The sequence below is a fragment of the Elgaria multicarinata genome, chromosome 10 (genome assembly GCF_023053635.1).
Source record: "Elgaria multicarinata webbii isolate HBS135686 ecotype San Diego chromosome 10, rElgMul1.1.pri, whole genome shotgun sequence".
NCBI lineage: Eukaryota > Metazoa > Chordata > Lepidosauria > Squamata > Anguidae > Elgaria > Elgaria multicarinata.
Window position 1 is genome coordinate 32,306,598 of NC_086180.1, and position 26,746 is coordinate 32,333,343.

The 26,746-nt window shown below is 41.3% G+C and overlaps 1 protein-coding gene across 1 annotated transcript in view; it reads left to right on the plus strand.

The window, feature by feature from the left end:
- Window positions 1-26,746, plus strand: part of ANK2 (ankyrin 2) — a 169,248-nt gene that overhangs the window by 136,441 nt on the left and 6,061 nt on the right. Inside the window, exons 39-49 of the mRNA XM_063136104.1 lie at window positions 845-6,796; window positions 8,174-8,248; window positions 8,874-9,005; window positions 11,518-11,658; window positions 12,177-12,459; window positions 14,416-14,707; window positions 17,659-17,751; window positions 18,257-18,340; window positions 23,324-23,488; window positions 24,176-24,358; window positions 25,514-25,605. Coding sequence (XP_062992174.1) covers window positions 845-6,796; window positions 8,174-8,248; window positions 8,874-9,005; window positions 11,518-11,658; window positions 12,177-12,459; window positions 14,416-14,707; window positions 17,659-17,751; window positions 18,257-18,340; window positions 23,324-23,488; window positions 24,176-24,358; window positions 25,514-25,605 — 7,492 coding nt within the window. The remainder of the gene's footprint in view (window positions 1-844; window positions 6,797-8,173; window positions 8,249-8,873; window positions 9,006-11,517; window positions 11,659-12,176; window positions 12,460-14,415; window positions 14,708-17,658; window positions 17,752-18,256; window positions 18,341-23,323; window positions 23,489-24,175; window positions 24,359-25,513; window positions 25,606-26,746) is intronic.

Below are 26,746 nucleotides of genomic sequence, written 5' to 3' on the forward strand. Positions count from 1 at the left end.
TTCCCCTAACCTTTGAATTCTCTGTTGAGCTAGTCACTATTTAAATTTTCTTTCCTACTTGTTTATTATTAATTATTATTATTATTATTAATTATTATTATTATTTCTTTCCCTTGATTTATTCATTATTTATTTGAATAATGAGGCTGTTCAAATGAAAGGACCATGCCTCTTGAAATAATATTCTCTCTGTGTGTGTCATCATTTGGATGTAAAATTCCCCTTAGATGAAATGCCGGTTTGCAGCTGCCTCAGATATCAATGTATTTCATTTATTGTAGAGCATTGCAGAATTAAATGTAAATACAGATTTATTTTTACTTTGGTTATTAAACAAAAGTTTACATCCGTACAATTAATTTTGGTTCTGAAGTTTGCTACCACTGGCTTTCTCTTTGAGGAGATCAACTTTCAACCAATTAAAGTCTCCTCACCCCCGCCTACCCCTTTGTTCTCTGTTTTTATTTGAACATTGATCTGTAACATCTGAACAATCTTGAGATGCCTATCTTTCTGTAAATTCCACTGTTTCTTTTTCTTCCCCGCCTTCATTTTTATGGTGTCTTTGGTTTATAAAAGCTTTGGTGTTGTATGTGTGGGTGTGCTGTACTGCAAAAACTAAGCAAGTTATTTCCTGCCCACTTTCTTTTTTGGTTTTCCCCCTGTTAGCTTTGCTTTGCTTTTTTTTTTCACCCTCAGATTTGTGGATCCACCATACCCAGACCATTTTGTTGACCCTCCTACCGCTGCAATCAAAGACAGTCATTACAGTCCTGATTACATTTTTCAATCTCTATTTTCGATTTCCATTTATTTTCAATGTTTTTCCCCATTTGCATCAAAGATGATGATGAAACAGAATCTACAGAAACATCTATCCTGAAAAGTCACCTTGTCAATGAAGTTCCTGTCCTAGCCAGCCCAGACTTGCTATCTGAAGTCTCTGAGATGAAACAAGATTTGATAAAAATGACTGCCATCTTGACAACAGACTCTTCTGAAAAGTCAGGCTCCATTAAAGTGAAAGATCTTGTGAAAGCTGCTGATGAAGAGCCTGGAGAACCATTTGAAATTGTGGAAAGAGTTAAAGAGGATTTGGAAAAAGTAAATGAAATTCTGAGAAGTGGAAGCTGCCCCAAAGAAGAGCGAGTTCTTCGGAGGTCCAGTTCTGGAAAACATTTGGTAGAAGAAGAAGAATGGGTTATTGTAAGTGATGAAGAAATTGAAGAGGCCAAACAAAATGTTCCTTTGGAAGTCACTGAGCCTGTCTGTGTAGAAAGTAGAATAACCAAAGGAAAAACAGAAAAAGAAACAAAAGACATAACAGGAATGATAGACTACCTCAGCGAGGATCTAAAGGTTTATGTGTCTTTGAACGAAGTGCAGCCACAGCCATTTCAAGAAGACTTTGTACAAGAGAGATTTGAAGCTGTTGTTGTAAGCAGAGGTTCTGAAACAGGTGATGGAGAAGAGAAGCAAGGCCTACGCAAACCTACCTTGGAAATTAAAAAACCAGTTAGGAAGAAATTAAAAGATAAACAAAAGCCAAAAGATGAAGAAACCAAAGGAAAGGAAGAATGCTCTGGAATAACGAAGTTCAGCTCAGAGGAATCTTTAGATGAAGAAGCGGGGTTAGCCCCTGCAGAACCTACCAAGGCAACTGCTGTGTCTCCTGTGATAGAAGAGACTCCTATTGGCTCGATCAAAGATAAAGTGAAAGCCCTTCAGAAACGAGTGGAAGATGAGCAAAAAGGTCGTTCAAAATTGCCTGTCCGGGTCCCAGGAAAAGAAGGGACAACTGAGAAGCCTGTTACAAAGCCATCACAAGTTAAAAAAATTATTTACAAAACAAAAGCCCCAGCTTCTCCCCCTGCCACAAAGGCTCCAGCTTCTCCCTCTGCCTCAAAGATGGCGGCATCTCCCTCAAAACTGTCGTCTCCCTCTGGTAAGAAGCCAGCTGTTTCTCCCACAGCTAAGAAACAAGCTGTTTCTCCCACAACTAAGAAGCCACCTGCTTCTCCCACAACTAAGAAGCCACCTCCTTCTCCCACAACCAAGAAGCCACCTGTTTCTCCCACAACTAAGAAGCCACCTGTTTCTCCCACAGCCAAGAAGCCACCTGTTTCACCATCTTCCAAAACAGAAAGACTGGAAGAGACTATGTCTGTTCGTGAACTGATGAAAGCCTTCCAATCAGGTCAAGACCCATCAAAGAATAAGGCTGGACTTTTTGAGCATAAATCTATGAAGCAGAAGCAGCAGGCTTCTGAGAAAGAGGTGACTAAAAAAGGAGCTGCTCAGGCAGAGAGTGAAAAGAAGCAGGCATTGACACAGAGAGACACACACAAAAAAGACAGCCCTAAAACCAAAAAGGGCCAGGAGACTCAGGCAGAGGTAGGTTTGCAATTGAAAAAAGAGGCACATAGTACTCCTAGTAGAACTCTGAAGAAAGAGTTAGCCACACAGCAGACAAAACAGCAGAGTAACAAAGCCACAGGGAAAAAATCTCCAGTCGCTTCTGATGAAAGTTCCAAGGAAGTAGTCCTGACATTTGATGACCAAGGGGATACTGACCTCCAGATCAGTCCAGACAGAAAAACATCGACAGATTTTTCTGATGTCATAAAAGAAGAGCTTGAGGATAATGATAAATATCAACAGTTCCGGCACATTTCCATTACCGAGGAAGGTGAGCTTCACTTAGATCAAGTTCTGACCAGTCCATTCAATGTTACATTTCCATCAGAATGTGTGAAAGATGGGTTTTTGCCCGCTCTCTCCTTGCAAAGTGGTGCTTTGGATGGCAGCTCAGAAAGCCTTAAACATGAAGGCATAGCAGATTCTCCAATTGGTAGCCTGCTTGATGGAACCCCTCAGATCAGCTCTGAGGAAAGTTATAAGCATGAGGGCTTGGCAGAAACTCCAGAAACAAGCCCCGAGAGCCTCTCGTTCTCACCAAAGAAAACAGAAACTGCGGAAGAGATGGAGGAAACAGAACTAGCCAGTGCAGTGCAGAGAACAGCAGAGACGCATTCGCCAAAGGGACTTTCTCCAACAATAACAACAACTGAAAGGACTGTTGCTGACAAAGACCTAAAAGTGATCACAGAGACCTCAGAGTCCCAATCCCACCATATGTCAGAAGAACTACGAGTTTCAACCTCCAAAGAAGGAACTGAAATATGTACAGATTCTAGCTCAACTTTGATGAATAAAGATGCTGTTAGGGATGAGTTACCTATAGCTGTTGATCAAGGACATTTGATTAAGTTACCTGAAATACACGGTTCTTCTTTAGAGAAAGATGAGAACATATCCTTTGAGCACCACGCCATTAGCAGAGGACTGGAGCTTTCACTTCCTAGTCATGACAGTGAAGGCCTTAGCCCAGTTGCAGATGAATCCATAGCTATAAGCCATAAAGATTCACTGGAAGCAAGCCCAGTGCTAGAAGACAATTCCTCACATAAAACACCCGATTCCCTTGAGCCTAGTCCCACCAAAGAATCCCCATGCCGCGATTCTCTGGAAAGCAGCCCAGTAGAACAGAAAACAGAGACTGGCATCCTTCCAGGACCTGGTCCCATTCAAGCTGCCCTTACCAAAGCGGAAAACTTCCCAGAGCTGGCCCCTGTGCGATCTAGGCTTTTACGTGACCCCGATGGGAGTGCTGAAGATGACAGTTTAGAACAAACATCTCTCATGGAGAGCTCTGGGAAAAGCCCTCTTTCACCCGAGACTCCTAGCTCTGAGGAAATTAGTTATGAAATCACTCCAAAAGTGACAGATTCACAGGTGCTGTCAAATATACAGAAGTCCGCTGCAATTCCTGAAGTCAGTGAAGAGGCAGAGGATGATTCGGAAGGTGAGCCAAAGAAAAGGTTCACACCAGAAGAAGAGATGTTTAAAATGGTGACCAAAATAAAAATGTTTGATGAGCTGGAACAAGAAGCAAAACAGAAAAGGGACTACAAAAAGGATTCGAAACAAGATGATGTTGCTTCAGCTTCTGATTTGGAAGCTGCTTCTGAACTTGAAACTGCACCCTCAGCAACTGTAGAAGACAATGAAATACCTACTGTGGTGACTTCTGTAGTTGAATCTAGAAAGACGTCTTCCTCTTCAGAGAGTGAGCCAGAATTAACAAAGCTGAAAAAAGAAGCTGACTCTGGGCTGTTAATGGAGCCTGTAATTAGAGTGCAGCCTCCTTCACCCCATCTTTGCAATATGGATTCCAGTTCCAGTCCTGAAGAAACAGAGTTTCAGCCTATTGAGTCCAAGCAACACGCATTCAGCACTGAAGAAGATAATACAGAATCAGATAAACCTACAGAGGAAACCAAAATGTCTGGTGATACGTCGCTAGCCTCTGATGCTAGCATCATAGCACAGGCTAGCGAATCCAAGTGCTACAGCACAGATGAGAGTGACACAGTTAGTCCTAACGGCCCTATGATGCAGCCAGAGGAGTCTTTCTACCATTCTGTTGGTGATGATGCCCCCAAAGTAACTGAGTTATATGAAACCTCAGGGGCATTGGACCACCAGGATGATTCTGAAAAAGATGCTGCAGCATCTGATGGGGTACCACAGAAAGACATAGTTACTATGGGAACTACAGAGGGCTCCTGTGTACCTGGTATGACTCATTGTTGTATATCCCAAACTGAATTGGCTATGGCTGTTTCACCTGTTCACTTCCCTTTGGGAAGTGATTTGGCTGAAAATGACAAAGGTTTTGAGATGGCACAAAGGGATTTTTGTAGTGCAGAGCACTCCACAGAATATTCATCTCTAACCACCCACAAGGGTGAATGTGAAGGTTATGTTGAAGATGTTGATGAAAGTAGTGCTCTGCCTATAACAAGCCCTTATGAAAATGTCCCTTCACAGCATTTTTTTACTAGCACTGAAATTAGTACAGGAACTGATTTAGGGACAATAGGCCAGTCATCTGGGGAGGATCACTCTGTTGAAGAAGTAACAACAGCAACAAGCTCCCTTTGTAGACCAGCATCAGTAGGTTCTGAGGTTCACACCTCGGAAGAGATCTACATGGAGATAGAATCCAAGCATGTAGATATCTTTCAGGAAAAATCAACTCCAATGCCTTCAGCACCAGTTCCCACATCATTAGATGAAGCTGCTCTACAAGATATCAGGGAGGAAGCTGAGAAAATAATCAGCCAAGTGATCATAACCAGGACAGATGTGGATTCTGATAAATGGAGTCAAATACGTGAAGATGATGACGCTTTTGAAGCTCGGGTGAAAGAGGAAGAACAAAGGATATTCGGCTTAATGGTAGACAGGAGATCACAAGGCACCACACCTGATACAACACCAGCCAGGACTCCCACAGAAGAAGGGACACCTACCAGTGAACAAAACCCTTTTCTTTTCCAGGAAGGAAAACTGTTTGAAATGACGAGGAGTGGTGCCATAGACATGACCAAGAGGGATTATTCTGATGAAAACTTACACTTTTTCCAAATGGGACAGCAGTCTCAGGAAGAGGTGTCGTTATCTGAAGAAATGAGAGAAGCTGAAAGCCTAGAATGCTCGCAGGAGGAGCAACCCTTGGTTCCCTTTGTATCTTCTGAATTGGGTGAAGCAGAGATGCCTTTAAAAGATGCGCTCATAGCTGTATCTGAGGATGACACCAGTGGCTTATACAGCACAAAAGGGGATATTAAATCTAGAATTCCTATTAAAATGGGCATTTCAGCCTCTTCAAAATCACCAAAAAAAGAAACTGCTGCTTCTGATGTTGACCCCTTCTCTAGGGTTGACACCGGTGACATGTTTGATACCTCCCAGGTGCCTTGCCCTCTCTCTCCCGAGGAGACTGTGATTCATGTACAGTTAAATTTTTCAACAGTCACTAGGTCTGTATATGGTGAGCAGGAAGATGATTCCCCAGACTCCTCACCAGAGGAGCAAAAATCTGTGATAGAAATCCCTACTGCTGACATGGAGAGTGTGCCTTCTTCTGAGAGCAAATCCAAAATTCCCATTAGGACAGCTCCCATTCCATCCCACTCATTACCGCAATCAGAACCTGAGAGCCTTCCTTCTGATGGCTTTGTAGACAACCTAGAAGAATCACAGGATGATCCATCCAAACCAAAGTCTAAAATCCCAGTCAAAGCAATGTTCCAAAGAGTTGAGCAAGAGTGTATGTACACTGAGACACCTGTTTGGAAGTCAGAGTCATCTAAAGCCCTTGACATGACATGCAAACTACCTGTAAAGCAAGACATTAGGAGCAAATCTGAATCTGATGCAAGTGCCTCCATGGATTCAAAGGCTAAGCATCTAGTCAAAGCTAGAAGCTATGCTGAGGCAGAAGCAGAGACCAGAGAGAGGGTGGGTGAGATGAAGCTTGAGCTAGAATCAGATGAGCTGACGACTGCACGGCCAAAGATATTTTCTTCGCGATTGCCCGTTAAGAGCAGAAGCACCTCAGCTTCCCGCAATGATGTTAGTCCCACAAAAGAAAGTAAGGAACATTTTTTTGACCTTTACAAAAACTCCATAGAATTCTTTGAAGAGATTAGCGATGAAGCTTCCAAGTTAGTGGATAGACTCACACAGTCAGAGAGAGAACAAGAATTAGTTTCAGATGATGAAAGTAGTAGTGCCCTAGAAGTTTCGGTTATTGAAAATGTGCCATCCATTGAGACCCAGCAGTCAGTTGCCGAGGACATCTTTGACACCAGGCCCATTTGGGATGAGTCTATTGAGACTCTGATTGAACGTATTCCTGATGAAAATGTCCCTGATCATGTTGAAGGTATTTGCCAGCCATTGGGATTCCCTTTGCTACGCATGTCATGAATCGCAATTCTTTGCTCGTCGTCTCTTCTCTTCTCTCCCCTTGCTTTTTGTGTGTGGTTTGTGTGTCTCTTTTTTAAGCTTCCCGTGATTGTTAATGTGTTTTGTGTAAGCTCTGTTTGTTTTGTGTTATATACGTCTTTTACTGTCCCTGAAACAATCTCAAGATTGCACACTGCAAAGGCTTGTGGAAAGCATAAATATAAAAAAATAGAATTTTGTTTTTAAAGGCACACAACATTTGTTGATGTTGTTTAACACTAACAAACTTACAGCATTATTATTTAACTTGTAGTACAGCTGACCACGCAAGTTTTGGTTTTTGATTTTTCTTCGCTCTAGTTCAGTCTCTTTCTCATGAAATACTTTTGACACAGAAAAACCAGGTAAGATTACTGTAATTCTGAATAAGCAGATCCATTTATCTGTGCCAAAAGCAAATGTCATTAGAATCCAAAAATATTATACTTTCGTTGTTGTTGCAGCTTTGTTTGACAAAATTAATTGTTCAGTCACTGAATTTATGGACTTAATCCTGTTAAATTCAGTAACCAATGTTATATCCATTTTTTAAAACTTCCTATAATAGTGCTGAAGAACAATAAGAAACAATAAGTAATTGTTTTTTGAGCATACTTTCCTATCTGGCTTTTCATACGATCCAAAATGCATAGACGGGAAAACAAAAACTCAAACTCTGCTGGTGTTGAATTGGCTGTTGGGACTATTCGTTCTTGCTGCTTTGATGCAAATAGTCCTGAGAAGAAGTGTGCTCTTGCTTTTCCATGCTTACTTTGTACATAGTGGGAAATTCTAGGAAAAAAATTAAATGAAAGCTGCTAAATGCCAATGTGCTATGCATAGATAGAAACTTAGGATTCTTTTTCACTACTGTGGCTTAAAAATATGACTCAGTGTTTGAAAGGAAACTACAGAAGCCAAACCTAGAACCGCAAATGTGTGTTTGATGGCCATTTGCCATTAACTGAAGAGGCATGGAAATGCATTTCTTGCCCTAGCAAAATATTTACCTCTCCCTTTGTTTTGCTTTATTTTAAATGTATGGGAACATATTAGGAGCTCCAAAATAAAATTTAGGTCAGTGTTTCTAAAGCCTCCAGTATCTTATTAAGGCACTTTAAAAAAAAAAGAAAAAAAAAGTGGCCATTCTTAATAAAGTGCTGAATTCCCAGTCTAGTCACTTACCAAGGCCCTCTGACTCCCTTTCAAGCAGCTACCATTAAAAAACACTGGCCTTATTTTGTGGAGTCTCCTTTATAAAGGCAGATCAATTTTACATGTGTTTTTAAATGTCTTTTATTTGACCTTATTTTAGATCAACAGGATGATCAAGAAAGGATAGAGGAAAGACTAGCACATATCGCTGATCATCTTGGATTCAGCTGGACAGGTAAACTTGTGTCTAGTTGAGATTACAACTATTTCTCTGTGGTTGTGACATTTCTTTGCATCATTAGGACAGTGACACTGTTACCATTTCCCCCATGTCTGTTTATCTTGAATTACAGCTCCTTACTGAGGACTGAAGGTTTAGATCCTATTTACATGTTTTGTTACAAGTTTTGCAGAAATCTTGCCAATACATTTCCCATAAAATGGAAGGTTGCTGGTTTCAGAAAGAAGCAAGTTTCATAAAAGACCTTGAGTCTAGAGAGAATATACTAAATGAACATAACATGCAGTAGAGAGCAAGTGTAGGTTAGTGGCCACACCTGAACTGTGATCAAGGAAATCCTTAGTTCATAAGTACCCTTTGCAGTGAACTGAGTGGACGGCCTCAGGCACATATCTACAATAACGTGTAATAATACCACCATATCTTACAGAGTAGTTATATGAAGCACTTTAAACACAACAGCACAATCTTATACATGCCTGCTCAGAAGTCCCATTGTTTTCAGTGTGTCTTTCTCCAAGGTAAGCCTGTATAAGGTTGCAGCCTAAAAATACTAAGTGTTAAGTATTTAAAAGGCAGCACCACTATTAAACATTATTAGAATAATTTGTGTTTACAGAACTAGCAAGAGAACTGGATTTCACAGAAGAACAAATTCATCAGATCCGAATTGAGAATCCTAACTCACTACAGGACCAGAGTCATGCACTGCTGAAATACTGGCTGGAAAGGGATGGGAAACATGCTACTGGTATGCTTTTCTTTTCTTTTTAGAAAATACTGCATTTTGCTCCCTTCTAAAGGAGCCTAGAGAGTATACATTGCTATGGGGTATGCTCCCATACATATATTTATGAACACACACACATTCCAACAAGACCTGTACATCTGCTATAAAGAATTTTTAGATATTGGCATATAGAGCATCTACAGCTAAGAAGGCAATTACCACCCGAAAGAGATCCACACTCAGAGAAATGCAGTGGGTCCAGAGAAAATCCACCCGGTGCTTTGGGTAGATCATCTTCCAGGTGACACTCTGGAAGACATTCCCAGAGGGCTGTGCGGTTCCGTTCCTGCCATAGAAGCCCTGTTGCCAGAGTAGCAATGGAAGTCACCAGATGAGAGGAGGTAATGATGGAAGTATTATCAGGGTCACTGAGGACATTTATCCGCCAAAATGAATGGAGGAAGGAATTACTGGCAGTGGCAGGGAGGTGTCCATTTATCATTTTGTAAGTTGTTCTATAAGCACTTCCTGTGTTACCCCTTTTTCTGACAATGCCACCCTGCTTATTTTGATCTCAGCTGAGGGACCACCACATAGGCCTTTTGAGGACCACAGGCTGTGCTCTTTGCACTCCTGCTGTACACAAAGGTTTTCTTTGACAGGGCAAATAAGAGCTTGGTGGGGCATGATTTTAATGGAGACAATGGTGCAAGGGGGTGAGGATTAGCCTATTCTCCAGCTCCACAATCCTGTCCTAAATCATCCCTCATCCTACAGCTGTTATTTACCAAAATATAAAGAGATGGGGGATGCCATCATGAATCTCCATTCTCATCTGGCTTGGCCCTTCATCAGATCCCCAACTTCTGCTAGCGTGATCTATGTTAGGACTTAGTTCATATTGCAGTGCAACTAAGCAAAATTATGCTTTGCCTGCATCTGTATCTGCATATCAGGCAGAGTCAGGTTGGAGTCTCCTCTTGAGAGGCTGTTCTTTGTGGTCTCTGTACAATCTCACATATGTGTCTTGGGCCTGCACTTTATAGAGCTCCCTGAAGGAAGTTGGCACTCTTGCCCAAGTCCTGGAGAGATTTTTCTCTATCCCCATATGCAAAGAGATAGAGTCAGCATCTTCCCACTCGGTTTTCTTCTGACTGCCATGGCTTCAGTAGCTCAGAGAATTTTATCTGTAGAGGTTTCTTCTCAGTGAGCTCTTTTCCATTAATTAATCACTATTTAAGGAACTGTCCTTTTCTTTTTCTTGTTTCTGAAGGTTTTTTAAAAGAAGAAGTTAGAACCATGTTTTTTGTCTTTTCATCTTTGTTTGTTTAATGCTCCTGCATGTCTATGGTTCAGCAGGTACAATTCAGGAAATGCAAGTTTGTGGTAGGAAAGTACCCATTTTGGGTGGACATGACTGTTGTTTACTTTGTTTTAGTGGAAAACATAAGATGGAATCTTGAGCATACTGCAAAAAATACCAGAAGCAAACCTTCATCTACATTTCAAGCCTCCCCTTTGGAGGGGGGAAGCACTTGGAGCTACTACCAGCAGTCAGTCCATGGAGATTCAGGCCATGAGTATAGAGCATGAGTTGGCAACTTGTAGCCCTTTGGATGTTTTGGTCTACAGCATCCATCTTTCCTCACAATTCGTTATGCTGGATAGGCCTGATGGGATGTGTAGGCCAAAACATCTGAAGGACCACAAGTCCTGGCGCCAACATTGTTATCTTTTCGGCGCCAGGTCAAGACTTTTCTCTTCTCCCAGGCATTTTTAACAGCATTTTAACAGCATTTAACAACGTTAAGTTTGTTTTTAATGGACCCCACAATTGTTGTTTTTAAATGGATACTGTTGTTTTTATACTGTTTTTATGTGTGTGTGTGTGTGTTTTTAAATTGTATACTTTTAATGTTTACTATTTTAAAATGTTGTAAACCGCCCAGAGAGCTTCGGCTGTGGGGCGGTATATAAATGTAATTAAATAAATAAATAAATAAATAAAGTTGCCCACCCCTGGTATAGAAGAAATGATGGCTGAAGTATCAACCCCTCCGCTGATGCTGATGTCTGCATCAGAGCTGGCTGCTAAGGATGCTTCCAAGATTACTGCCAGTGGAGCTTGCACTCAATTGTATTACTATATGTGTGGAATTGTTCTTAAAAATCCTTCTCTTAAGGGAAGTGAGTTATCTCCCTTCTGAGGGCTCTAGAACATTCTTGGAATGAGCTCTTCATAGGTGGAGAACCCACACATGGAACATATAACTGCACAAATGATAACGTGAAGAACACCAATTAGTTACAGGTAAGCAACCTGTCTTTCTCAAGGGCCTGGAGTAAACTCAGACGAGAAAGAGCTCACATCATATCATATACATATATGTAAGCATGGGTCATTCATCTTCAGATTCACAATGATAATTCTGATTGCTGAGATATACTGTGTTCTGCTATAACTCTGTGAATCTGGAGAACAGGAGAGAGAGTGCACATAGCTCAGATAAAGGCTATCTCTTCCATATCACAGATTCAAGTCTTACTGAATGTCTTACAAAAATCAATCGCATGGATATTGTTCACCTAATGGAGAGTAGCGTGGAAATATCCCGAGATCATGGTCGCACTTATGCAGAAATCGAACAAACAATGGGACTGGATCACAGTGAAGGTAAGGGTGAGCTCACACATGCATATTCATTACTCAGTAACTCATTATCTCATATGAGATAACAATCTAAGATCACGCACCATCGATAAAGCCTTCAGGTCAACACATATCACAGCAAACACAATGCTTTTCAATATTTGCAGTTGAGACATTCAGATGTGAGTCATCCAGTATTAAGTCTTTGTGTTGAGATTTCAAGTGGTAAACATGAATTCTAGGATAACCTCTAAATGCTTTTTCATGGACAGGCTTGGCTGGAGTCATGAGCAAGCTGAACACATAGCATGAGCAGAAATCTGAACACATAGCATGAGCAGAAATAGATCTTAACAGAAGAGAGAAACTTTTAATTTGCCCTCTGAAAACTCGATGTGGGGAACTGTTTGTGTATAGTGTCTCATTACTTGAAACCTGTGCTCCTCACCACATCACCAAAAACCTGCATCTCTATATAAAGTAGACCTCTCTACTTTACATGGAAAGGCCAAATAATGATTATTTATTTACTTTGCCTGTAGGGTTTTCTGCACTCCATGAAGATCTGTACAGCACAAGAGATAAGAAGGAGGAAGAGCATTCCTTTTCTAAAGACAGTGAGCAGTCTGATCAACCTCCTCTTGTCTCTGAAGAAGACATTTCTGTCAGCTACTCATCCTTTCATGAAGGCACACCCAGGGCTGAGGCAGATGTATCTGTTGTAGAACTCCTACGCCAAGCACACAAAGATCGAGTGGAAGCTGAATTCTCAGGGAAACCTCATGCACTTACAGAAGATTTGTCTGCTGTTACACAGGAATACTTGTAAGAATCCCAAAATGGCAGGCCAAAACTATGGCATCTTGACAAAAATGTACTTTATGTTCATTTAATCTCTATAAAAAACACAGAAAAGACAGTGCTTTTTAGATCATGGAACTGATAATACAATTTATTTATTTATTGGAACCACTAATTGGTTTGAAGCACTGCAGCTTTTAAGAGATGCATGTTCTTCTTCCTGCAGAGATGTTCAAAGAAAAAAGAAAAAAGGACCACGTGATTATGCCTAGTAAAAACCCCACACACCTCGATTTGATTAGAGATATTTCAGCTTCAGCCAGAAAAAACAAACAAACACAGATGAGCCAAGTAATTTCCAAAGCACAAAAGAGAAAAAATAATAATTTAAATATTATCAAGCATAGGTTTCTTAAATGAGAACTTAGGAATAATTGTAGATAACTTGTTACAACCAAACAAAAAGACTGGATGGAAATATTTTACAGAATCCTGCTGCATTTGACAGCAGTTTTATGAAATGCGATATAAGCTTCAGACTAATTCAGGGATCTGAATTGGACTGAAACACTCTGGCACTCAGAAGGACCCCCCTGCCAGGACCCCCCCCCCCCATTGCTGTCATCCCCACTTCTGCCTCCCACCGCTCTCAGCAGTAAGGAAGCAGGAAGTCAACAGATTTGGAGTCTTATCTCCTGATCTGAGGTGAGCACAGTGGGAAGCAGACATGGCAGTGGGGTGGTGGTGAGTGGAATAGAACAATGGGGGTGAGAAGGAAGGTAGTGAGGCTGAAGCAGTGGGAGGTGGGGGATAAGAAAGAGGCAGCAGGGAAAGGAAGCACCTAGCAGGAAGGAGGAAGGGGAGCAAGAAATGTGGGGACCTTGGAAGGGGGGGGCAAGAAAATGTGCCCGTGGGCCCAAGAAAAATTGTCACACGTGTGCACAGGCCCGAAAAAGGTGGCCTACCTCTAGTCTAATGAGACTCGAATAATTTTAGATCCACTAATTTAGCAGAAATAATAGAAATTGCATTGTAATGTGATCAAATGTTTTCAAATTGCAAGATTTCAAGCCCTAGACAAATTTGGTTTACAGAGTGTTAGCGACTGCAGTCCAAAGGACTTTGGTGCAGTAATTAATTCTAGTAGCAGCAGGGAAACAGAGAACTTGCCTGCATCAGGATCACTGGAACAGGGCTGGAGGAAGGAACATTAAATGCTAATAGCTGTGGCAGCACAGAGGTGGGCAGCAGGGAAAAGTGGCTCCACAGGCCACTTGGAGAGTGGTAAGGGCTGCATGTGGCCTTTGGGCCACAGGTTTCCCACCTGTGTTGCGATGTGAAGACACCCTGAGAATATAACACCTAAATTAAATACACTCAAATAGGCTACTGCTATGGTAGGTGTGGTAAATTGGCCACAAGAAGAGGGTTAAAAGAATCTCCTCAGTGGCATTTGTTCCTTCCTGCTCTCTCGTCCTGTGGTGGCTGGTTCAAATCCCTATGGAACTGCTGCTAGAAGGGTCAGGGTGTCTATGCCTTAAAAAAAAAAGTGTGGGGTGGGGGACAGACATGTTCCACTAGTGGAGCACCTGCTTTGTGTGCAGATGGTCCCAGATTCTATCTCTTGCATCTCTAGTTAAAAAAAAACATCCTTAGGACAGGGTGATGGATAAGATTGTTAACCAAAGTAGACAATACTGGGCTGCATGGATAAATAATCAGACCTGATTTAAGGCAACCTCCTGTATATGGTTAGATTCCTGTTTTGTACTTGGAAGAACTTTCCAAAATATTTCCAAGCAAGCATGAGGAAGACTGAGCAAATTTAAAGTAGTGAGGGTTGTCCTCTGTTAACTCTCAACCTTATCTATTGTAATACTCTGCTGGATCATGCTCTTTGGGCATGCTGAGCACTTCGCTATTGTACAACTTAACATTTATTTTTCTAACAATTAGTTTCTTTGAATCTTTAATTCACAGTGTCACAACTTCTGGAACAGATCTGACACAAGCATCGAAGGATGGAAAAACAGCAAGTATTGCCAGTGAAAAATCTGAGGGCTCCACTGCAGGATCTGAAGATCATGAAAGGCCATACCTTCATACCCCAACATCAAGTGAGCGAACTGATTCACCCCTTGTGCAAGAACCTGAAGATCAGCACTTCCTCCAAGAAGATCTGCATCCAAGGAAAAATAGCCTGGTGATTGTAGAATCAACTGATGATCATCCAGGCAAGGTAGAAAGATATGAAGAAGAATTGTTGGAAAAAGTAAGTAGCACCACTAATGTGTACTTACTCCTCAAGTTCACACTCTTTGGATGGTTTATTATTGGGATGAGTACCATCTTTAATATCATCTTATTCAGTACTTAGTGTAAGAATGAAACATGTGGATAACTGTGCTTTTTATACATATCTAGTTAAAAGCCTGTTCCAAATGAAAATAGAATAAAAATGAAAGAAAGCTGGAGTGCAAAACAAAGGTATAACATAGAAATGAAAAAGGAGACAGTAATGCAACTGCAAAACTGCTGTCACTTAAATGAGAACAAAGCAACAATCCAAAATTAAACATTCCATAATGGTGGAGGGAGCAATCCTATGTCCCCTAGGCAGTATCTGGGGTGGGTGGGCGGGCATAGGATGGTATGATTTCCTGGCTCTGAGCTTGTACACAGGGCTCCAAGCTTGGACCCAGGAAACTACGCTCCCTAACCACTCTTCCTCGTATCCATTGTGGAGAGAACCACACTGGCTGCCTCTCTTGGCTTGCAAAACAAAGGGTACAGATGGGGAAAAGGAGGTGTTCTTAGGAGAGGGAGGAGACTGGGGACATGGGGCTACAAGGCATCCTCAGTCATTCCTAGGGATGGGTGAAATTGGCTGCTTCCACCCATCCCTGCGAGCCAGGCTGCATGAGCCTCTGCCGAGAACTTGGCAACCTCCCACCCTGGCTTCCCTTCCCCACCTACGTTAATGGTGGCCTCCATTAATGCAGGGGGAGAAGTGTGCAATTTCTGGAGGCTTCTGTTTACCCTTGCATTAATAGGGCCTTTAAGGCCCTCATTTGTGCAGTGGGTAATGTGCAATTTCCAGAGTCTCTGGAGATTGCACATTTCCCCCTTCCATGCTAATGGTGGCCACCACTAATGAGGGGGGAAAGGGAAGCCAGGGCGGGCAGTTGCCAAGTGCTTGTGGCGGGATCGAGAGTGCTTGGGTGAGGGTTCATGTACATGGCAGACGCATCTAACTAGGGTTGTGAGGGCCAGATGTGTGTGTGGGGGCATCTGCAACAACCCTAGTCATCCCCAGCGTCCTTCCTTTCCCCTCCCTGAAACCTATGCTAAATGGGCGAAATTGCCCATCTAACTAAAATGCAGAGTGGGAGGTGCGAGATGCCTCCCACTCTGCACTGGATACTCGTAAGCCTCCGTGTTTGGAGGCTTACAAGTAGTCAGGGCACATCCCGTAGGGTTTCACCCTTCGAGAAACAGAATCATTTCTAAACAAAAGCTTTCAAAGATAGCGCATCCTATATTCAGTAAGATTGGCAGTACAATTTTGCACATGTCGACTCAGAAGTAAGTCCCTTTGGGTTCAGTGAAATTTACTTTCAAGTAAGCAGGTGTTAGAAATGCCACCTAAGGGCTTTACATATTCCATTGTTTTCCTGTGCCGAGTAGGGATGGCAGAGAATTTTGTTTAATTCACATTTCAAAAACAAATTCACTGGCCATGTGAACTGGAATGCCGTTATCCTTCGGTATTCTCACATCTCATGATTTTGTGATGCAGTTCCCCAAACAAAAAACACATGCAAAAATGTTTATAATGAATTCAGCATGCAAAAAAAGTGTATTATATTCAGCATGCAAAGAAATATAATACAAAATGTGTATATTAGGAAAAATTGCACAACATGTGTATATAAGGAAAATGTGCATAAAATACATATGAATACAGATGCAAACTGATGCAGAACAGGATGGAACTAATTTAGGGTTGGAAAAACGAGACACTGAAACCGCTAGAATGGAAACTGTCAGTGGAACGGATTTCTCCTGCCCTCTGCAACATCCCACATGCTCCCCAAATCTGCTCCAGAGGGTTGGAGGATTCTTTGGACCAGATTTGGGGCCCATGCAGGGGCTGCATGGAGAAAAGAGGAGAGGATGGGGAAGTCCTGTTGTGTGAGCCGAAGTCCACTCATGTGACATTCAATCCCACCCATTGTGAGACAAGAAGGGTGTGACAAATGGGAGATAATGTTGCGGGAAGACAAATATGTCATTTTCAAATGATACTGCGGGTGGATACAGTCATTTTATTTATTTATTATTGTATTGCATTTGTATACCGCCTCATAGCCAAAGTTCTCTGGGCGGTTCACAGAATTACAGTCATAGACATAATATTTTCACTGCCCGTTGCCAGTGTGATATAGACAGCTGGCTTACCAAGTGGTCACATGCACACTGTGATAAGTTACTATTTAGTACATTGAGTGCTAGGTAGAAGTCTTTATCTCTTGAGTGCTAGGTATCAGTCAGTGCCAGAAAGGGATAAAGTATTGGAAGAGTAGCACAGGTAAGTAAGTGGACAGCAACAGCAAACATATGAGGGCCAGTTCAGTTTCCAGTATCTTCTGTTGAAGGATCTGCTGTTGCAAGGCTGGGATAGGTTTTTGCAAATGTCACAAAAGGACTGTTTCCAATCAAGCTTGACAATATTATCCCAGTGTAAGGGAGTTCCTTATACTGCCTTATGCATGTGTGATCTTCAGATCACATCTTCTGCCACTATGTGGCAAAAGGAACAACAGAGGCCTAATGCTTATTAGGAATTACTTAGTAGTTCAAAATTGCAGTATGACTGTTGGTTGTTAGCAAGTATTTGGAAACTCTTATCTTTTTAGTTTTATAGATAATTAAATATTTTAAACTATGCCTGAATTATTTAAGCTCCATGCACAATGCATGACTTCAAAGAGAGCATCAGAACGTTTTTCTAAGGCTGCACTAGGCCACGGTGCCATCGCAGATTCAAAGGGAGTTTCACTATGTCATGATCTGCCCACGGCAAGAAGCAATGCAGCTACTTCTCCTGTTCCAGCAGGCATTACCATAGTTTCACTTTGCTAATGCAAAAATGGCCAAATGCTGTTCATTTACGTGTGCAATATCGGTATGATAAGAGCAATGCTTCCATGCTTCCACTAGGAGCTAGCAGAGGAATTAGGTGAGCTGGAGGCCAGCTCAGATGAGGAAGAGATGGTAACTACCCGGGTCGTGCGCCGCCGGGTGATTATTCAGGTACAGGAGTGCTGAACTACTGCACGTGCCAGTGGCAATTAGTGGATATACCTCTACGACCCACCCTTTCCCCAAAGGACTGTTCCTAAAGCAACCCTGTGGCTGGTATTGCACTGTTGAATTTAGCATGATCTTGAATAATGCATGGAATAACATAAATAACCTTTTTCAATTTAATTTGGGAAGGGAGGACAAGGGAAATCCAATAGGGTTTCCTCTAGCGTGCACTTTAAGAATGTCCCCCTGCCGACTGAGAGGACAAACATTTTGATTTGCTGCTTCAACATTGCCTACTACTAGGTCAGACTATTTCTTGTTTGCCTATTGATTCAAGGTTTGTTTGCATGCTTTTAAATATTGATTTGCAGAACTTCTAATAGAGTTTAACTCGCTTCAGTCCTTCCTGATTCATTTCTTTTATTCTTACTGTAACCAACTAACTTCTTTTATGTCGTTTCTTTAAAGCTGCTCCTTCGGTTTATGAATTTTGTACTTTTTACACTAGGCTGATGATATGCCTGAAATGCCACCAGAGGCTGTAACAGAGGAGCAGTACACCGATGAACATGGTCATATTGTGGTGAAGAAGGTATAGCCTAATGTTATTAAATTCTTGACTTAATAGGGAAAGTATAAAGAGCGCTTCAGTAGTTATACGTTAAAGCTAAGCTTGGGCCATTACATGTGTTACAAAGTTAAGAGAAGTGCTCCTATGGGATACTTCAGTCTCTACTCCACATGGAAAGCATCTCCTGCAAGAATTGAGCAATGAGGCTTCCTATATAGCAATCATGATGAGGCCAACCCAAGCGGCAACCCATCATGCTTATTCAGATTTGATCCCTCGGCACAAACTGGGGCATCATCAGCTGTGACAACTATTGCAGCAAGATTCCTGTGCAGCTACAATGAAACCACAATTTTAAGTCTGAATAAGTTGCCATCCTTTTTTGGTGGTGGTGGGGGAAACAATTTTATTGCTCTTTTATTCTGGTTACATAAATCCCATAAGAAGTCATATATTTACAATCAATTACAGTTTCAATTTCCACCTGGTTTTAATATTGATATCCATTAATTTGGATAATACACTTTATTTCATTATTCCCCACTCTTAAACTCTGGATCGCCCATTTACAGACTGTGTTTTCTTTCAAACAGGTTCAGAAGGGAACCTCCTTTCCTTAATCCTATGCTCCCTATAGCTCTGTATATGCTGACCGAGGCATTCTCTCATGTTCCAATACACTGGGGGTGTCCCTGGGCTCATCAATGATAATTTTCTTGGTGTGAAATACCATGTGTGGGTCAGTTTTAACATTAATTCCTTTTTTTTTAATTGATATTGATTTAAATGGACACCTGTCCCACAATGCATTCCATTTCCCCCCTCTATATGGATTCCAAGATCCATTTCCCAGATTATCCAGAGTAAGTCACTTATGCTTGTTTCCTGAGCTACTATCTGTAAAGGAAGCACGCCCCAGCAAAGCTGGCTTTTCTACTGGATTTTGCACAGATCCCAAGAACACACGCACACAGCTCCAAAACTGGAGGGTTAGGCCCAAATTTATTGAGGATATAAGGGTAGGAAATACAAGATTAGCATTAAATGGATAAAACATGCAGATACAGAATAAGAGCCCAGTCTAAGCAAACTAAAGAAACTATGTTGCAGCTATACTTCACCCAGCCATGTGGTCATCCAGCTCAGAACAAAAGCCCCTTGCAAAATGTACTCTTTATAGATAGTTTCCCCTACTCCTTCCCCCTTCCCTTGCGAGGATCGTTCACACCTTCCCAGAGATGTTAATTTTCGCTCAAGGCCGATCGGCCTTGCCCCAAGCGGTTCCAGGATGTGCCAGAACGCCCACATGCAGCTGGCGCTTATCTGCTCTGCTCCTAAAATCATAACAATAAAAGTACATTTTAACATTTCTAAAAAGCTATTCTTTGTATGAATTAACCCCATCCTTACACTATCCACTTATATAAATTAGATATTAAGCCCTTTGTTGCGGCTGTATATCTCACCACCTCCTGTTCGAACACAGACAAATTCCTAGTAGCTGCAGTTTGAATTGCTGGCTGGGACAAAAAGGTGTGTATGTGACACCCACCCTTCACTGGGTTTACTCTGGATCACTTTTCTTTTTTCTTGACCCCAAAGGACCCAGCTCAGGTGCCTTCGTCAAGGGTTTGAGATGCTAAATCTGTTCCTGTGGCACACCTACTTTTGCTTAGGCCCCACAGCTATAGAGATTTGCACCATCGCCCCAACTTCTCCCTTCCGCTGCCACCATAGATTGACCTGTACCCTTCCCCAGGTACTCCAGTGACCACACCAGGTGTAAATGAATGTAATTTAATAACAAGACATAAATATAGGTTTGCAAGCTTAATGGTTTCTCTTAGTACACAAGTGTATGGTTTCAAAATACAATGCGTAACAGTTTCCAATGGTAATTTCTCTTCAATGTTTCACTATATAACTTAAGGTTCTCCTACTTACTCTACCCCTTCTAAACTGCACTATTCTCTCTCCCACACTCTAATCCACCAAAACAACTAACACAGGGACCCTTCCTATCTCTCATATACTCTCATCTCATAGCATTCCTCTACATACTTTCTCTCTTCAGCAGCAGCATATATATCACACAGTCCTCTGACTCCTCCCCTTCTCACAGCCAATCCAGACACTCCACACAAACATCCAATCAGTACTCTCCTTCCATCCAGCAGCACTCACTCCCCTCTCTATGGCTTCATACTTACCATTCTGCCACAAACACACAGTGAGTACCTTCTTTAAACTCTGCAAACCTTAATAAACTTTCATATTAAACCTAACAACATAGCCACATGCAGTAAAACATCACAGTGTACTTGTGCGATTTTTAACCACTGTACCCTTTCCTGGCCTAATTATTCTTTCAGTTGTTCCTAAAAATCACTCATTTTTAAAGAAATCCATGAGGCGATAAAACCCTTTAGTTTTCCACTGATGTTAATCTGCCTTTAAAAGATGGATGGTGAGCCATCGGAATTAACGGCAAGAGCCCTGGGGTTAATATTTCCATTCTTGATTTCCACACTTTCAATGTGGTAGACGTGAATGGATTCTGTACCCACTCTAATAATCAAAAGTTGTGTTTCCAGATTGGCCAGATGCTAATTGAAACTCCTTCACTCTTTATCCCTTCCATCTTGATCCACTGTTTAGAGAAATCTTCTTCCATCAAGGGATTATATGTTTGAGTTGATTAGCCTCATAGTAATAAGTCAGATTTGGGATTCACCACTCACCCTTCTTATATTGCTTATATAAAAGTGATTTGCGAATCCTGGGAATTTTTGTGCCAAATATGAACAAATTTAACTCTTGTAATTGTCTTTTTAGTATCCAGACTGGCAATGTTTGAAATAAAAATACAAGTTTTGGAACCAACGTCATTTTAATGACAACAAGGCGATCCATAATACCTAACTGCTGCTTCTTCCTCTTCCTTATCTCTAAACTAACAGTCTTCTATACTTTTTTATAATTTGCTTTGTATAATTTATTTAGAGTCCTAGTAATTTGGACCCCATAATACCTAAAACTTACATGACAGAGCGGTATCCCCATCCTTTCAGTTGTTTTTGTGCGAGTGGAGGATAATTTAAACACATTATTTCTGATTTACTATAATTTACCTCTAAACCGACTACCAAACTAAAATTATTTAATTCTTGTTTCAAGTTGGGTGCTGAACTAAGTGGTTGGCCTGTGGTCAGAACCATGTCATCTGCATAGAGCCCTAGAAAATGATCCTCATCTTCTGTTTTTACCCCGCTAATATTTGGATTGTCTCAGAGGTTTTGTGCCAGAGATTCCAATGCTAGAATAAATAATAAAGAGGGCAACCTTGTTTTGTACCTCACCTCAAGTCCATTTTTGTGTGAATTTACATTGTTTATCCTAATCATTGCTGTAGAATCACTGTATATTTTTCCTAACATGCTGAGAAATTTCTGATCAAATTTCATCTTATTTAAAACTCCTAATAAATATGACCATTCCACACAATCAAAGGCCTTGAATATGTCCGAGGACATTACAGCATGAGGTAATTTATAAAACTTGGAGTGATGTAAAATATTTAATAATTTTCAGGTACGGTTTGAGATTTGACAGCAGGGAACAAATCATGTTTGGTCCGGGTGAATATAATCCTCTTCAGACATTAGTCCTAATGTCTGTAAAGATTTTATAATCCAAATTTAACAGAGTTATTGGTCTATACAACTCTACACATGCTGTGTCTTTGAAGGGTTTGGGTATCACCACCATTTTTGAGTGCTTCCAAGTCCCTGGGAGAGGCATCCCTTTCGTTATATCAATGAATACTCTGAGAGTACGTATGGATTTAATATTTCTTGGAAGTGTTTGTAAAATAATGCTGTGTATCTGTCTGCCACAGGTGATTTACCTGATTTAAGGTTTTTAATTACTCCTTGGACCTCCTTTAATGTGACCTCTGCACTCATGAAATTTGCATCCTCACATTCCTAAAGCTGGTAATTTTGTTGAAAATAGGTTGCCATCATGATGCACTTTCAGAGCCTAGTCATCAACATAGGTCCATTTCCAGCATGTTTTTCCTCCACCACAGTGCTTTTAGCAACAGGATTGGTGTCAAGCTTGGTAGCTAGGCAACTAAGACTTGGGAGGAAGCCCTACTGAACACAGTGGGATGTATCTCTGAGTAAACATACACAAAATGGCACTACACAGGTACTTCCCCTGGCATCATGCAAACTCGTGCCAAAACTACTATGTTCAAAACTTTACCCAAGAATGGAAAATCCTCACGGACTTTCCAGGAGAGATCTGACAGCAGAGTAGATTCTTGCTGGTTCCTTGATCACAAATATTTTCTGCAAAATCAAAATGAAATGTTCTGTTCTTTGTTCTGACAAAGTAGTTTCTACATGTTGGAAAAATTTGGACTTTAGAATAATTCCAAAGTCCTTGGGTTAGAAGAAACATGTCAAAAGTAGCCCCTGTGTATTGAATATAGTGGGTTGCACTCCAATGCTGCCGTCTCATCTGCCAACAGAACAGAAAGTGCTGGCAGCATGGATTACCCTCCTTCCTGACACACACACACACCTGGTGCACCCCAGACCTGCTTCAAAGGGATGGCTGACCCTCTGGAGTTTTGTGGGTCACTGTGGACTGCAGCAGGGAAGAGACCAAAGGGAAGCCCCATTGCATAAATGGGCATCCGCTTGCAAGATGTTGGATGGAGCCCTGTGTACCAAAGAGGTTGGATTTATTAAGGTTCCTTCAAAATAGTGTGCCTAGGTGAGACCATTTCAATTTTAGCCAATTCTGAATTGCCTCTGGCCTCATATTACCTGCTATAAAATGGGTGAACTGTTGCCTCCAGCACCTTTAGGAAGGGGTATTTGTGTTTGGAAATGGATAGAACTTACCTGAACTTTCAAATGGTAAGTATGAATACTGTGAATTAAAATGTGACCTAATGAAACATAACTCTTAATAACAATATCACCCCATTAGGTCACTAGGAAAATCATCAGACGATTCGTTTTACCAGACGGCACAGAAAAAGAAGAAGTTGTGATGCAGGGAGAGCCACAGGAGCCTGTTACCCTGGAAGAGGGAGACGGATATTCCAAAGTCATAAAGCGGGTTGTGCTGAAAAGTGACAGTGAACAATCAGAGGTTAGATTTTTTTTTCCCTTCAAATTTTATTTGATGAGAAGCATCTTAGCAAAATTAACAATGGTATCATCCCAATAGAGCTTTTCTGAACATTGTATTTAATTATAAACTTAAAGACAGCTATATTGCATCCTCCTTCCATTTCAATGGCAAGTCTGCATGTGTCTTACTGAAGCAAAATGAGGGCTGGTTCATGCATGGTCTGGGATAGAAGGGAAAGACTTGTGATCTGTAGAGTGTGAATGGGGGCTGGCGGGGTCTTTTTGCATCCTATGCGAGGGTCTACTCAGAGATCTGTCTGCCTTCTCCTCTAAATCACTTGGCTGCTGGGAATGGAAGAAGAATGACCAAGCGGATGTATTTGGAGAATCTGGAGGATTTTACTTGGGAGAAAGCACCGCAAATGTCCATTCAGTCTAGAAACTGCAGTGGGAGAAAACAGAGCAGCTGAGGTTGGAGTGCTCTTGTATCCCAATAGTAGACCAATTTTGTCTCATATTTATCCCCAGCAGGGAGACAGGATGTCTCTAAGTTCTATTTATGCCTTACCTTCTCTTAGGACAATAAGGAATTTGACTGGATAGCAACATTGTTTTTTACAATTCATTTTGGACTTTAGCTAAGCAACCAGTGGCTTTGGTTCTCGGCACCAGCACAGAGTTTATTCATGATACCTTTCTTCACCAGGTGACTTTTTCTGAGCCAAGTGTTTTATCTAGTGCCTCAGAATTTCAGTCTGAACCCGTGGAAGGCCGCAAGGTCAGCAAAGTTGTGAAGACTACAGTAGTTCATGGAGAGCGAATGGAGAAACACCACGGAGACACTAGCTTAGCAACTGATCTTCCATCAGCCAAAGATGACTTTGAAGAGGTAAAACCTTTCCACACACTTTTTTTTGGACAATTCTACTGGAACTTTCAATCTGGAACAGCGCCAACTTTTCAGAACGTATTCCGGAGTAGGATTGTCAGGTTGTGATACCAAATATATGCCCTATGACCTAGGAGCTCTCCAGAGATAAATAAATGAATAAAATGTAGCCAATTTTTCCTCAGGTAGGCTTCTGCCATTCCCTGTTTTGCCATATTCCCCTGTCTGAGCCAGAAACACCCTTAAACGTTATAAATCTAAACACAGTAGAGCAGGGATGTTGATAAGGCATCATGGACCTTAGCTATGGAAGAAATCTCCAATAAGGAAATGTATCATGGGTTTCACTAAATTCTCAAGTGGGCTTCTTTTATTCATAGAGTAAAAGAATAGGGCTTACAGATGGAAATCAAGAGTTAGCATAATTCAAGCTGGAACGAAACAATTTCTAGTTACTGCTGTCCTTTGGGAATTTAACAGGTAGGATCATAATATATATGACAAGGACAGGCTTGGATCAAATCCCTGAGCTTCTGTCTCTTTCTCTCAGGTTAGCCGCCTTCTTCCTCACTGACAAATCACCACTGAAAGTGAGGGCTGTGTTCTTTCCCCACTCCCGTCCTGGATTCTATCAAGGGGGAGAGGTTCAACCATCTTTACTGCAAATGCTGCAGGAGAAGCAGTCCTCAAGCATGTGCAGCGAGTTGTAGATTCTGTTTTGACTCCACAAATTTCAACACTTTTATTAAACCATCAAGATACGATCAATAATTAGATTCCGTTTAAAGCCATAGCAGTATATGTTATATTACGAAAATATGATATAGCCATATAGACATAGGGCCTGTTCAGACAACACGCTAAGCCATGGTTGAGCTGCTAACCCTTTTGCAGCAAATGGTCAGTGAGTGTGTTTAAACCGTGGATATGTAGCCACCATGGTTAGGAATGGTTCAGGCACGCAACAAGTCATGGGTTACATGTCACATTAAGCCATCATGGCTTAGTGTGATGTATGAATAGGATCGTAGATATATCATTCTATATTCTTTTCCTCATTGGTTCAGGAGTTCGTCTAGCATTACAGTAGCTTGGAATAATTAAACTGTGCTTATGGTCTTGTGCACTACGGTTTTGTTTCTTGTTTTACTTTAGGCCCTGAGTTATGCAGGTAACAAAATGAAAATTGAAGTCCCCCCATTAGTAGAGAAAGAGGTCATGAAAGAGGATGGCTCAGTTATTAAAAGGTTTGGGTTGGCATGGCAATGGATTGTTTGGTGGCAAAAGATTAACAAACTAACAGAAATAGTAGTGGGAAGTGAAATAATGTCAATTGTGTCTCTTAAGTAGTTGAAGCATTACTTGAGAATATACTAAATCACATGCTCTAACACATTTTGTGGAAAGTGGGGAGTCTAAGCATAAAACTAACGAAGAGTTAGGTGTTCTTGAAATATTCTGACCCAAAGTTTGAAATCACAGAAACTTTAAAAATTCTAGAATTGATGAATTGTAGAGATGAAAGAGATCTTAAAGGCATCTAGTCTAATGCTCTGCTGATGCTGTCCACTGTATCCCTGATAGGTGGCCATCCAAGTCTCTAAAGAATGAGAGTTCATCTGTTCCATTGTCAAACAGCTCAATCCATCAGAAATGTTCTTCCCAATGCTTAGTTGAAATCTCCTTTCTTGTAACTTGAACTTGTTAGTTCAGGTCCTAACTTCTGGAGCAGAAGACAAATTTGCTCTATTCAATATGTTACAGCCCATCATATAGTTGAAGATGGCTATCATGTTACCTCTTAATAGTATTTTCTCCAGGTGAAACATACTCAAACTCCTCCAACCTTTCCTGATAGGATTTGGACTCCAGGGCTCTCAGAAATACAACAGAAATACAACAGAAATAAGATCAAAACCTTTTACTCCAGATTCACTAAACCAGAATAATTATCACCACAGCTTGCTATCCATGATCACAACCACACTTTGAATCCCCATTCTTCCCATAGACAGCCATTGAAAGAGTGGGGTAAATCCATCTTTTCCTATTATTGTCAGTAAGTCAATTTTATATTCTTTGTGCTCTAGAACAGTTCTGGATCCAAGAGCACCCCCTAACTATGGACCCGATCCTTTAGGGAGAGTGCAACCCCGTCCAGGACAGGGCAAACATCACCTCGCCGGACAGATGAACCACCCGCTAACAGTACCTCCGTCTTGTCTGGATTGAGTCTCAGTTTGTTAGCCCTCATCCAGTCCATTACCGTGCCCAGGCACTGGTTCAGAACAGTCACTGCCTCACCTGGGTTTGATGAAAAGGAAAGGTAGAGCTGGGTATCATCCGCATATTGATGACACCTCAGTCCACATCTCCGGATAACCTCCC